This window comes from Hibiscus syriacus, unplaced genomic scaffold (assembly GCF_006381635.1).
Source record: "Hibiscus syriacus cultivar Baekdansim isolate YM2019G1 unplaced genomic scaffold, ASM638163v2 tig00005974_pilon, whole genome shotgun sequence".
Taxonomy (NCBI): Eukaryota; Viridiplantae; Streptophyta; class Magnoliopsida; order Malvales; family Malvaceae; genus Hibiscus; species Hibiscus syriacus.
In genome coordinates this window covers 4,503,346-4,518,571 of record NW_024062076.1, presented here as the reverse complement: position 1 = coordinate 4,518,571, position 15,226 = coordinate 4,503,346, and the positions used below count along the sequence as shown (strand labels likewise).

Sequence of the window (15,226 nt, the reverse complement as noted above, 5' to 3'; positions counted from 1 at the left end):
AAAGGTAACCTTTCAGTTCCTCTCTCTCTTTTTCTTTTTGTTTGATTTTTTTCTCTTTTCTATCTTTTTTTTTCGTGTACACTCGAATGCTTCCCTTTTCTCTGTCTTTTTCGATTTATGGTGCTCTCTGGATAGATATCATGAGATATAGGATATAGGGAATGGGTTTCTGATTTAGGGTTGGTAAAATCCTAAATTTTTAGGTATTTAGGGCATTTTTTAATTTTAGGGTTTTGATTTGGTTTGTTATTGGCTGATTTGTTTTCTGTTCGACAGGTTAATGACGATTACGGTTCGAGATGTTATCGGTGGTGGCTCACGCACATGTCTAGGAGTTGAAGAGTACACGCACCGGTGATGGACGGTCGAGCTTCTGTGAACGACAGCGGCGACTGGATGAATTAAGGTTTAGAAACCATGCTTCTTTTTTGGGTTAAAAATGGGCTTGGATCTTGGGCTTGGTATTGGGTTGGGTTGGGTCGGATCCTGGGCTGTTGGGCCTAGTACTAGGTTGGTTCGGGTATGAAATCTGGGTCCCTAGTGCTATTGGGTTGGCTTGTAATGGTGGGTTGTTGGGCTTCCAAAAAATGTATATATTGTATTAATAAAAATAATAATAAAATAATAATTAATAATATTTTTTAAGACTCAGGAAAAAAACGGGTGTCTACAACTGCCCCTCTTTGCACATTCTCGTGTTAACAAGAATAGGGCAAAGACGAAAAAGGCAACAAGTTTTTGTCTAGTTTTTTTTGGAAACTTGATATGTTTGTTGATGAGGACGACACTGCTCATAGGTGCTGAAGAGTTCTGGTCGTCTAAGGGTGACACGGCTCCTACGTGATGAGGAGATCTGGTCGGTGGATGACACTGTTCCTATGTGATGAGGATGTCTTGGTCATCTTTAGGGATGATGATAACACAGTTCCTACGTGATGAGGAGGTTGGTTATCTAAGGGTGACACGACTCCTATGTGATGAGGAGATATGGTCAGTGGATGACACGGTTCCTACGTGATGAGGACGATAATATGGTTCCTACGTGATGAGGATGATTGGTTATCTGAGGTTGACACAACTTCTACATGATGATGAGGTCTGGTTGGGGGATAACACGGTTCCTAGGTGATTAGGACAGCTGGCCATCTTTAGGGATTTATTTCAAGAGAAACTGTCTCAAAAGAGACAAAATTTTTGTTTCAAGGGAAACAGACTCAAAGATGATGTTTCAAGAGAGACAAAATTCATTTCAAGGGAAACAAGCTCAAATATGATTGTTTCAAGAGAAACTGTTTTAAGAGAGAAAAAAAAAAATTTGTTTCAAGGGAAACGATCTCAAAGATGATGCTTCAAGAGAAACAGTCTCAAAAGAGACAAAACTTTGTTTCAAGGGAAACATACTCAAAGATTTTATCAATTTTGTTTCCAGTGAAACAACTTCATAATTTGTATTTTAAAGAAAAGCTGTCTCCAGTGAGACGAAATTTGTTTTGAGAGAAATTGTCTCAAGCGAGACAAAATTTGGTTTTAAGAAAAATCGTCTCTAGCGAGACGACACTTTGTTTCGAGAGAAACAATCTCAAAGGTGACATACAATCTTCTTGTTGTGAGACAAAATTTGTTTTTAAGAAAAACTATCTCTAGTGAGACAACACTTTGTTTCGAGAGAAACAATCTTAAAGGTGGTAGACAGTGCTTGTTCATGCATCTTGAGGAAATGCCTTCAGAAGATCTGACCGTTCACTTCAAGATGTTGAATCTCCAAAGATGCCCCAACATTCATCATTTCTTGCTTCAGCTCTGATTCTAAGCATGAGCTTTGTGCATGAGAGCAACATGTCAACTACCAAGATCCATTCTAGAGAGATTGTCTTGTTTGAAAAACGTTTTTCTTCTACTTTTACTTTCAAAATTTTGAAAAATATCACTTAAAAGAATTTTGAAAAAATGTTTAATCAAAGATTTTGAAAAATATTGCCCCTTTCTAGGTTTCACAATTGGCACAAAACATAAAACAAGAGTTCATTAGATATCAAAGAATTAATTACGCTTTTAATCCTTCAAAATAAATTACAGCTATTTGACAAGTGTCAAGATTAATGTTATCTTTGAGGTATGGTTAAGTAAGGAGAGGATAAAATGTCTCAAGTTGTTGTATTTGTCAAAGGTTTGGCATTCTCGTTTCTTTGATATTCACTGATTTGATGGAGTAGTTTCTATGCTCATTTATTGGAAGTGTTCTCCGGTTCTTAGCTCTCATGAGCACACTCGGGTTGGGAAGTGCCTTATCAAGGGATTTGTGATATCGCCTTCTATACAACAGCTGTATAGTTTTTATATTCGAGCCACCTTTTCAGGTTTTCAACTTGAATCCTCCTTTAGTTTCAAGATGTTATTCAAAATTTACGTCTTGAACCCCCTTTTGTTATTATTATTTTCATCTATTATGCATTAAAGATTTTAGAAAACCTTTTGTAAATAAAATATTAATCCTGATGGGTGGGATGAAATCTAAAGATAGTCTATTCTATTTAGAAATCCATGTATGATTAGAATGGACTTTTTAGGCACGTAATGTAGATTATGGTTCACAGTTATGAAAAAAAGGAATAAAATGCCCAAACAAGTGTTTAAGGGTTATTGAACCAATGATCATTTCATTCTGATGCCTTCAATCTTGTCTTGCTCGATTTGAATCTGCTCATATGTGTCTTATATTTTCTCTTGATGTTTAATGAACTTCTTGTGAACTGATTTTGGAATGATTGTGCTTGATCAATCTTAGGGTTTGAAGCTTGATGCGTCATTTGACTCGAGGAACTTTTTTTACATGTGCTTATTGTCTTTTTTTTTTCTTTGTTTTTTCTTTGCTTCTTATTTTTTTCTTTCTTTTTTTCTATGCTTTCATTTTATCTTCAGACTTTGCATTTGGTTTACCTTTCGAGATCTTATATGGATTAATGATTTTCACTCATGCGAGCAGATTTCCTCCACCTTGCCCCCCAGTGTGGAGGGTGATCTTTGGTTAGGTTTGAATCAGAATAAAATATAATTCAAGCTAAAATTGGGAAACAAGATATATATATTTTCTCCTTTTGTGAAGGGATAATGAAAGAAATCCATTCATCATTTCATACACAAAAGTCATTGCAGAAGAGGTATCCCTATGGGGATAGATTTTCAAGAATAGGAGTCGCCATTGACCTTTGGGTTAGGTAGGTTGAATACTTAAAAACGTCTTTTAAAATAATTTTAAGAAAAACACTTTTTAAGATAAAAATTGATCTGCATATACCAAAACTCTAATTTAACGGGTCTGAGAGTCAGTTAGCATGGGAAAGGATAAATACCACCACAGTGCCCAAAAAATTGGTATTTAATCACTTACATGTTGTCGTAATGGCAGAAATTGTGAATTTGCATCGATAATTAAAGTATGATTCATTTATTAAAGTTAATTAATTTATTTTGACTTATTTGTTAGGGAAAATCCTTTAACTTGAAAAGAAATCTTGAAATTAGCAATCCTCCATCGAGAAAGCTATCTCGTGTATTTCTTATCTGTAAAGAATATTCCTTCCTCCATAAAATCTCGAATCGAATATAAATGGAATATTGAAATTCGCAAACAGCCAAATAAATTGCTACATAAAAATGCATTGAATCATAAAAGATTTAATTAATAAAATAAACTAGATTTATTTCAAGTCCTATTTCATTCGAAAGTCGTATCGGATTGTACCACTTTAATCTAGTGATACTTTCCACGCCCGTTCCACAAATACATGTTCATGAAAAATATATGTATATCTCATATCACATAAAATTTAATTAATAAATAAACATATTATGATAACCAACATATACACATTAATATATAAAGTAAAAAAGGTAACTTAATATACATATATACATTAATTGAAATAACGAAGCTTATACAATAAATACATTTATCTCGAGAAAAAAATCTTTGAATCACATGTTTCGAATAAATACACCTATTACATACATAAGTACAAATATAACTACATATACATTGCCAGTGAAAATGAAACACAAATATTTCATACAATAATTTCAGGGACTAAAAGATAACCGAGACAGAATAAACATGACCTAATGAGCAATAAACCACAAGTACTAAGGCACTTAAAATGGGTACTAAAAGGAACATAAATCAAATAATAGGCTCGAAATAGTAATATAACATTTTCATTAAGTGACCAGAATAAAACTTGTACAAAATAGAGACCCTCCCTACGTGATTTACCCATGAGCCGATAACATGAAACCCTAAGGCCCAAAACGGCGCCATTTTATTTAGTGGTTATATGCCACTTTAAGGGTTTAGAAACCCTCACTTCTCACATTTCATCCTCTGCCCGAAAAAAAGAAAGGATAGAGTTATGAAGTGTCTCCCCAAACCCTTCAAATAGCCATTGATCCACGACGTTTCGAACGGCCGAGAGGCGGTCGACGCTTAAAACAACCAACCATAAAACCCCGATTCTCCCTCTTTTTTCCTAATAAAACCTTTCACCCTAGATCTGAATGGTATAATGGTTACCTTCGAACCTTGATGGCCTTGGCTCGATGATGATCCCAACGGTGATGGCTCGAAAGGCAACCTTTCAGTTCCTCTATCTCTTTTTCTTTTTGTTTGAATTTACTCTTTTCTATTTTTTTTCGTGTACCCCCAAATGCTTCCCTTTTCTCTGTCCTTTTCGATTTATGGTGCTCTCTGGATAGATATCGTGAGATATAGGATATAAGGAATGAGTTTTTGATTTGGGGTTGGTAAAATTCTAATTTTTTTAGGGATTTAGGGTATTTTTTATTTTTAAGGTTTTGATTTGGTTTGTTATTGATTGATTTGTTCACTGTTCGGTAGGATGATGATGATGGCGGCTAGGGATGTTTTCGGTGGTGGCTCACGAGCCGATCTGGGAGTTTAAGAGTCGGCGCGTGCATCACACGCGCCGGTGATGGATGGTACAACTTCTGTGAACGACGACGGCAGCTGGATTAGTTAAGGATTAGAAACTCTAATTCTTTTTTGGGTAGCAAACGGGTTTAGATCTTGGGCTTGGTGCTGGGTTGGGTCGGATCCTGGGCTGCTGGGCCTGGTACTAGGTCGGTTTGGGTCTGAAATCTGGGTCCTTGGTGGTGCTGGGTTGGCTTGTAATGGTGGGCTGCTGGGACTACAAAAAACGTATATTGTTGGCCACCAAATTTCACTGGAAGACTCATCTCGGGCTCCTCGTCGCACGAAACGGCCTCCAATGCCATGAAAATGACCAAGACCTTCTCGACTTCCATCACCCGGATCTTCGCTGTCCGTTGTTGGATCGGGCCCAAATCGAGATATTTTTCTCCCCTCCTCAAGGTGCCCCTCTTCATCGTTCAGATTGGCGAAGAAGACCCCGGCCGCCGGCAAGGGTCTGGCTGAATGTAAGCACTCTCTTTTCCCCTTTGTTTTAATTTGTACGTTTTAGTGGAAAAAATAAAACAAAATATGTAAAATGCTGATATTTTATTGTCTTTTCGAAATTGGAGGGAGCCTTTTTGTTTATTAAGAAAAAGAGAAAACAAAAAACTGCTTGAAATTGAAAAAAAAATGAAAACCTTGAATGGCTTAATTTATTGCTTCTGGAATTTTAAAAACATTCAGAGAGTTTTACATTGTTTTTCGTCTGGGTCTTATACCCATTTTTACAAAGAAAATAATGATGCTATTTTGTTGTTTGCTTGTGTCTTCTGTAGGAGCATGGAGTGTTGGGAGATGGTGGCGTGCACGGGTGGCTTCGACAATGATTGGGGGAGAAAATGGTGGCCACGGGTTGGGGCAGAGGAAGGGTGGCATCTGGTTGGGGAGTTTGGGCGGCTACCCTAGGGCTAGGTTAGACCCGGGTCGGGTCTAGTCTTGGGCCCCGAGTCTAGATTTTGGGTTTTTGAGTTTTGGGTTTGATTTTGGGTCTGATTGGGCTTCGGTTGGGTTTGGGTTTTTTTAATGGGGGTTTGATTTATATTTTGGGGTTTGGGCTTGAGGTTCGGTTTTTATATTTTGGGCTTTGGTTGAAAATTGGTGATCACACTAGAATTCTGTTATAACATTTGAATATAATGTCATGTCATTAGAATTTCGAGTATACTCTACCAGTTTATGGGCAACCTCTTTGATATACACGAGAGGCGTTATAAGGCAATCACTTTGCTTTATACAAATGATCTACATGTTTGGACTATTTGAGTCATCTTGAGGTCGATCAATTATGAGAAGGGTTTGTCCTCTATGAGGAATAGAAGGGAATCATAAGGAGATCAATTTTCGCTATATCAAACAATGATGAACTATAATTAGGGATTTAGACTTTAATTGTTTGATTTTGGTTTAATTTTTGAAATTTTATTTCCATTGAGTATTAAATGAATCATAATGATGATTGCACGTGGTTTAATTTTGTAGTAGTTACATGATGGATGTTTAGGATGATGATTAGCCTTTGTTGGTATGATTGCTAGCATGTTGAATTAAATGTTACCATGTTAATTTGTGAATTTTCATGTTGATTTGGACGATGCTATGCTTTGATGCTGTACCTTGAAGAGTTAACTAAAGTATGGAAATTTCAATTGCATGCTAAGATTTTTAGTTTAGGTAAAAATGACCAAATATGTCATAATGTGCACCTAAATGCTTAAAATGTCCAATAATATAATTCATTGAATTCAAGCATGTTAATGTCTTGTTTTGGTTGTTGTAAAACATGAATTGTATGTTTAACATGTTAATCTTTATGTTTAAAGCATTCCCTTGTATGTTCACTAAAATTAGAGTGATCCTAGTGAAAGGATCGATTCCTTGTGTGAGAGGGCTGATCCAATGGCTATCACTATAAAAAGGATCATTATCCTTGCTCGAAATATACGAAAAAGGATGATCCCTTAAGTTTTTTTTCTTAAGAAGTATTTTATAATTACATTTTTAAGTTTCTAGAACTATTGCATCACATGTTAAATTAATTTGAAATGTTTATAAGTTAGTCACTAAAACTTTGAGCTTTAAATTGAGGATCAAATAGAGTTGTATATATCGGTGTACAAGAGGTATAAGTTCAGGGGATTTTTGAGATGATGGATTGAATTTTACCTTATTAAATATTGATTTTATTTTTAATTAGATTAATGTCTGGGATTTAACTTCAATTCTTATGCCACACAACAAGAATGTTGTCATTGGATAAAAATTTGTGGGATCTAAGAATTTAATAACACAAGTGGATAAACTATTTAAGTTAAACTCCAGCAGATATATAAGTTATCTTATGTTGCAACTTCATTAATATTTGAATTATCATTAATGAAATTATACTATTTTCCTTTTATATTAATATTTTTCAAAACGAGTGAATGAATAATGGATGTTGCTCTCACGCTTGAGGAGCACGGATGAGCATCCTTAATGACGAATACCATTAAATTAATTTATAAAATGTTAAATTATAAACTACTAAATGTATATTATTACTTAGTTAAAAATATAAATGTAATTTAATTAAAATACACTATTTATAAAACATTAGTTTTTAGGGTAAATTATACTATTGACCACCTAATTATTTACCATTTTTACTTTAACTGCCGATTTTTTAATTTTGTCAATCAGGTCACCTAACTAATTGAAAACTTGGTGGTTAAAGTAAATGGGTAAATAGTTAGGTGGTCGATGGTATAGTTTACCCTAAAAACTTATGTTTTATAAATATTATATTTTAATTAAATTAAATTTATATTTTTAACTAATTTATAATTATATAATTTAACATTTTATAAATTAATTTAATGGTGCTCATCGCTCATCCACGCTCGACAAGCGTTGTAAAATTTTTCATGAATAATTTAAATTAAATTCTGCATTTGCTTTTCTTCGTAACTTCATTAAAATTTAGGGTAAAGTATAGTAATGGTCACTGAACTTTTCTAAAGCTTTCATTTAGGTCCCTAAACTTTTAAAACATGCAATACAGTCCCCCAACATTTAGTCCGTTTGCAATATGGTCCCCCAACAGTTACGTCGGGGACCATATTGCAAAAGGACTAAATGTTGAGGGACCATATTGCAAACGGACTAAATATTGGGGGATTATATTGCAAGTTTTAAAAGTTGGGGGACCTAAATGAAATCTTTACAAAAGTTTAGTGACCATGACTATACTTTACCCTAAAGTTTATTATTTGATTAAGTGTATTTAATTATTGCTAATTGATTTAAGCTTCGACTTCACTATGTCTGACCTTTGATTCACCATCAAGTACTATGGACACTGATCTGACCCTGTATTTCCCTGTCGAGAAATTGCTTTTACGACTCCAACTCGAAATCTTTATCGAGTTTAATCGAGTTCGAATGTTGAATTTTGATGGTACTTTTATATCTTTCTTTAAGAAAAAGAGTGAAATTTACTAACCATCTGGAGTTTCTACTCCTAGCTCTGTGCCCTTGGCTAGCATCTTCCTGCACTTCTCGAACTTGAACCGAAAATCATCGGTGTCCTGGATTGGAAGGATGGGGGCACTACCATTGAATCTGTTCCTGCACCCTGTTCTTGCTTTAAGTGTAGCAGCTCCTTTTAATGCTGCAACAATTATTAGAATATGTTCAAAGAGTTACTCGTTTTCGAACTATATTGCGAAAAGACGATGGTCGGAAATCGGATATCTACGTTTATACTTACATATATTAGCTGAAGCTGTTAGTGTTAAGATTTCACTTGCACCAGTACCAATCATGGCCGAACCTATAACACTGCCGAGCTGCTCCTTCTTAGCCCCCATTGCTTCCGCCACTTTGGCGCATTGTGCAGCAACCAGAGCAGCTGCAGAGGCTATTGCAGCCTCCTTGGTCATGTTACAATCGTTCCTTTTCGAATTTTCGGCCGCCATTGCGGCCAACGCTGCTGCTAGCCCTGCCACCGACATCGCTGCGTGCACTTCAGCTCTTTGTAGCCTATCTTCTTCCTTCCTCTTAGCTTTAATCTCCTTCAACCATTTCTTGATTGAAATGCCCTTGAAGGGGACTATCTTCCACGGCATCTGAGCACATCGATGACAAGTCGTAAACGTTAATTTCTCTACGAGTACCAGTTAAGATAGTAGGTGAATCACATGAAACCTACCCATTTCTTTCGTAAACAGCTGCTGTAATTCAGTTCTGGATGCATAGCTTGTTGCATCTATATCCATGACTGAACATAAAATGAAAACACATAAAACAAGTTATGACTTCGACGAATAAGGCCGGTACGTCGGTACTTGGTAGCATTAATGGAACAGTATCATCGATGTTACCTTCACATCATTCGATTTCCACGATGGCAAAGACGACTTGAAATCGGTAGCATCAACCTTTGTGCTCCATCCTCTGTCATTTACAAAAGCAATTACTCAATTCCCTTTGGACTGATGAACGTCAATACATTATATGCAAGTAGAACATCTTATATGAAGCAGTTCGATACTCACAGTGAATGACATCGAGGAATCGTTCTCAAACTTCTTGATCGGATTGTCTACGATGACGATCGATCGATCGTATACCTCGGGTCGTAAAGCTTGAACCGCAAAGTCACACCATGCACGCGAAAGAAAGTCCATCGTCTCCGGACATGCCTCGGAAAGCGATGGTATGGAACTGGAATCCATGGAATTATGAGGTGATGAGGGAAATATCCAAGGAACGAACCTAAAAGAGAAGATTAAAAGGGTAGCTGATATAAAAACTCTATTTAACATTAAGCATATATATAGGCTAAACAAACACCCCCTTAATGCAATGATGTGGTTCACTATGCACTTGAATTTGAAAGTTTCAACTCGATTTGGTCGAATCTTTTTTATTTAAAAAATTCATATTTGGACTAATTTGGATTTAGATTTATAGTGAAAAAAATCTAACTCAATCCGATCCGATATAATATTATAATAATAATTAGGGTAAAGTATAGTAATGATCACTGAACTTTTCTAAAGCTTTTATTTAGGTCCCTCAACTTTTAAAACTTGTAATATAATCCACCAACATTTAGTTCATTTACAATATGATCCCTCAACATTTAATCCTTTTGCAATATGGTCCCCGACGTAAATGTTTACGTCGGGGGACCATATTTCAAACGAACTAAATGTTGAGAGACTGTATTGTAAGTTTTAAAAGTTGGGGGACCTAAATAAAAACTTTAGAAAAATTTAGTGACCATTACTATACTTTACCCTAAATTTTATAACATCATTAATTAAACAGTATTATGGACTTAACTCATAATTAATATATTAATTAATCATTGATTATTGTTTATCATTATAATAATATTATAATTTAAAATTAAATTGTCAATTAAGTATTTGACATGCGTTGCTAAATATTTGTTATATTTATAAACGATTTATAAAATATGTACCTAAAGTGTTAAATCATTTTCTGCTAAGCTCTAAAAAAGTTGACAAGTGATATTATTAAAGAACACTTTAGGTATTTAGACCAAACAATTGAATACTTTAGGTATCTTTTTTTGGCCAAAAAATATTTAAGTACTTATTTTGATAAAAAAATATAACTTTAGTACTTATTTTGACAAGAAAGATATTTTAGGTACTTAGATAAAAAAAATGATATACGCTAGGTACTTATTTCTAATATAAGGCTATTTTTAATTAATTTTTTTTGAAGTATTCTAAATTATATATTTTAATATTTTTATAAGCTTTTTTGAATCTAACAAAAATTATTTACAATAATTTAAGAATAGTTTATCCCATGGATCCTAAAATCATAAAAGGTAAAACAATCAATGTCGAGAGGCCCAAACACTACAATGGATTCAACTATAAGGATGAAACATGAAGGCATAATTCTAGTTAATTGCTACACACAGAGACGAATACAGAAAAAATGTATTGGGCGAGCCAATATAAATTCAATAAAAAATTTATATAACATAATTTGTATATAAATTTTTTAATTTAAAAATATTATAACAACTATATATATTTAAATTGAATCTAAAAAATCAATTAGAGCAATATAATTTTGGATAAACGGTATATTTAATATCTAAACTATTACTTTTGTTCCGTTTTGATATGAAATTTCATTTCATTTTAAAATCATACCTAATGTTTAGTTTAAATTTCATTTTGGTACCCTGTTGTTAAAAAACTTAACAGTGATGTTGATGTCTAACCATAAGTTAATGTCACGTCAACATTGAAAAATATAAAAATATCACATCAGCAGTTCTGTTAAATTTTTAAAGGCGAGGTGCAAAATTGAAACTTAAACTAAACGTTAGATATAATTTTGAAAATAATAAAGTTTAATTACTAAAACAAAACAGAAATAATAGTTTAAATACTAAATGTGTAGTTTACCTTATAATTTTTAACATATTTTTTATATATTTTTATTTAAAAATATATATGTTTTTTATTTTTGGGTTATGGGGTGGGTCATGGCCTAGGTAGGCCTAGGGCTGTAAATGAGACGAGACAGATCGTGAGCTACTCGAGATCGACTCGATAAATACTCAGATCGAATGGACTCGACTCGAGCTCGAGCTCGACTTGAGTTCTTAACGAGCCGAAACGAGCTACCTGATATTCGACTCAAAAAGCTCGTGAGCAGCTCGAAAAAATGTTATATTATAATTATAGATTTTTTAAAATTACATTATAAAAAAATTATTGATAATTATAACATTTTAAAAATATATTAAAAAATTTATAATACAACTAACCTCAAATTTTAAAAATTTTAATTAACCAGCTCAAGTCCAATTATTACATTGTATATTACTAAAAGAAAAATAAAAATCTATTTAAACACATGTTAGATCACACCCTAAAACCCTAAACCCTAAAATATAAACTATAAATACTAAACCCTAAATCTTAAATTATAAACCATAAATACTAAACCATAAACTCTAAACTATAAACCCTAAATACTAAATCATAAACCCTAAATAATGATTGAATTCGAAATATTGAACAATTGAAAGTTTAAATTAAACCTAAATGATAAAATTAATAAACAATAAGAGACTTGTTTTACAATAATATATATTAATAATTATATATATTTGATTGGACTCATATCTTAAACCAAATTAACATGAAGATCTAAATTTTAGCCATAATAAAAAACTAGTCGATTTGTTATTGACACGACCTGAAAATTTATCGATTTGATATTAACGTAACTCAATATTTGATTAGACCTAAACATACTTACTATAAACTTGAATTAAATAAAAAAATGAATTCGTTTTGACATCAATTGAATCGGATATAATTTAGATCCAAAATAACTTTATTCAAACTTGATTCAAACAATCTGATTACTACCTATATTCAGTTTCATATTTGCAATCACATAAAATAAATTCCCGTGTCACATTACAAATTTAAAAAATATAACAATTAAACCAAAACTACAAGATTTTAAAATTTAAAATTTAATAAAAAAAACAAAACAAAATATTCTGTCGGATTAATATAAGTAATTATTCCCAATGACAAACATTCTCTCGAACCGCATTCCAACGTTGGAACTTGGAAGCAAACAAGCAAAAAAACCCTTAAATCCCGAGCTACTTCTAACAAGCTACATAAACACATTATTTTTGGGGAATTTATTTTAATAAAAAAATCAAAATGGAACTTGCTTCTGTCTTTGCCCGTACTTCCAAAATCTTTGTCGGGGACGCCATGTCTTTTTCTATTATTATTATTATTATTATTATTATTATTATTATTGAATTCACGACCAGAATTCAGATAATATAGCCAGTTTCATTTCATCAAGTGTGTTGGGAACTGTCCAAGCACATGCTCACCTAAATGTGAGCTGTCCAATAACATGCTAGGGCCATTGTTTATGGTCGTGTTGGGAACTGACAAAAGAGAGATTTTTTTTTGGATTGCCGCCTTTCTCGGTTCCTCAGGTTTGCCCCTTTCCCTTTGTTTTCATTAAGATCTGTCTAGTTTTTTTTATCGCAATTTCGAATTTTCATTTTCAATAGTTAATATGCTAATCGTTCTAAGATCAACTAGAAGAAGATACAAATGTTCATTAGAAAACCCCAGTCTACCGTGCTTCAAAACTGAGGAATCGAAGCATTTCGTCCCCATTGTTTGACTAAATGCTTGTGTCTGTGTGTTGGCGAACTTTGACTATACTTTCGTGTCCCGGCTCCCACGACCGAACAATACCTTTCCCTTTTAGTGAGTTTGTTTAACTTTAAATAAATATTCCTTTAATTTTTTATTTATATTGTCTCTTGTATTTTCATATATGTCTAGTGAACCAAAAAGTTCTTCAACACCCATTGGTGTTTCAAGAGTTGAAGAGTTTTTTGTGAATGTTGATGATGAACATAACAAAGAAGAGTGCAATATAGAAGCTTCTGAACCTACTGTTGACAGCACAAGTGCACAACAAAAGAAGTTGAGGTTGAAAATCCTTTCCAAGAAGATCAAAGGTGTGGGATGATTTCTTAGAACCTGAAATCATAAACGAACAAAGTAAAGTAAGGTGTAAGTATCTCAAACATCCTCTTTCTGTCTTGAAATCTAAGAGCACTACTCATTTGAAACGACATTGGGATACTGCTTGAAGAAGTCAATATTCTTTAAGCAACAACAATTAATTAATTTATTACCGTCTAATTCAAGCATCGATACGAATCAATCTGGATTTGTTAGTGATTTACATGATGGTAAAATTGACATGTTAAAGATGAGAGAAGCTATGGCTCATTGAATACGGATTTGTGACAAATTAAAAGGTTTAATATTTGAATTTGTTAATCTTGTATTTTTTACTTCATATTTGTAATGATTTCATGCTTTTTTATAGAATAATTTATTATTATTTATTGTCTTTTACTCTTTTTTATAGGTTCTATGTATGGAAGCTTAGGCATGTTACTGTTATTATTTTTTGGGAATTTGGGTTTTGTGGTACATGAACAGGTAGATTGGAATATTTTGTTGCTGGATTTCGTGTTTTCTAAAGAAGATTTGCCTTTGTATTTTGAGTTACTTTTATGGCAAAAGTTGTTGTTTTGCTTTGGGGAGGATTGTAAATGGGTGCCTGCTGTGGGGGCATGTTTGATCTTATGTGTTTAGAACCTGTTCTACAACCATAACTACTCTTGTATGCATCCTATAAAGTTTCTGAAATGAGTTTATATTATCATAAAAAAATGTATTGGTGATGGTTGATTAAAGGAAAAATTATTTATATATTTTAAATGTAATATAAGATTTTTGTAGGTTCAAATTCAAGTTCGAGTTCGAGCTTGAATCTAGTTCGAGTTTGAATTGAGCTCAAATTCGAGTTTGAGTTCGAGCTTGAATCGAGTTCGAGCTCGAATCGAGCTTGATTCGAGCTCAAAATCGAGCTTCAATCGAGCTCGAGTCTCGAGCTTCAATCGAGCTCCTGAATTTTTTTTGAGTTCGAGCCTTTTCGAGTTCGAGTTGAGTTTCAATATTATCTTTCGAGTTCGAGTCGAGCTTGAAAATGTTAGGCTCGCGAGTTTTCGAGTCGAGTCGAGCCTACATTTAAAGTTTTCGAGTTCGAGTCGAGCTCGGCAATACTCGAGCTCGACTCGGCTCGTTTACACCCCTAGTAAGGCCCACCCCTAAATACTCCCCTGGTTACACAAGTGTTGTATGTATAACATCCCTACCTCATTTGGGAGTTCAGTAGAATAAGAGAGGTTACATTCCAACAATAAAACACTTTTGAAACTAATAATCAAACTCACATATCATTTCAACATCATTTAGAACTAATTTCCATATAATTATAACATGTAGGCTTATATGTACAATTATAATAAACATTAAACATTTTTTTTAATTATTTCAGACTTTTGAAAGTGTATTGATACTGATGGAAAAGGTATCGATACAAACTCAAGGTATCGATACAGTTTTGAACTTTGATGTTTCTTAATATTCAAAAATTAAAATAAATATTGACACCTCTTATTTAGAGTCAATAATTTGGTTTTGGTATTATTATCTTAGTCATGTATCAATACTATTTTAAGATAATGAAAATTTTGGATTGAACTAAGTTGCGTGGTATCAATATCCGTCCTTACGGTACAGACACCCTACATCTAAAATACAATTTTTAAGCATTTTTATCAGCATTGAT

At 33.3% G+C, this 15,226-nt stretch overlaps 1 protein-coding gene across 1 annotated transcript; it reads right to left on the bottom strand.

Annotated features, from left to right (window-relative positions):
• Positions 1–8,325: 8,325 nt before the first annotated feature.
• On the bottom strand, positions 8,326–9,410 carry LOC120200450 (VAN3-binding protein-like). Its single transcript, XM_039201298.1, has 4 exons — positions 9,349–9,410; positions 9,177–9,245; positions 8,736–9,093; positions 8,326–8,636 (listed from the first exon to the last, which is right to left on the bottom strand). The coding sequence occupies exons 2-4, from the start codon at positions 9,231–9,233 to the stop codon at positions 8,464–8,466; spliced, it is 588 nt and encodes a 195-aa protein (XP_039057229.1). The 5' UTR covers positions 9,234–9,245; positions 9,349–9,410; the 3' UTR covers positions 8,326–8,463.
• Positions 9,411–15,226: the final 5,816 nt, after the last annotated feature.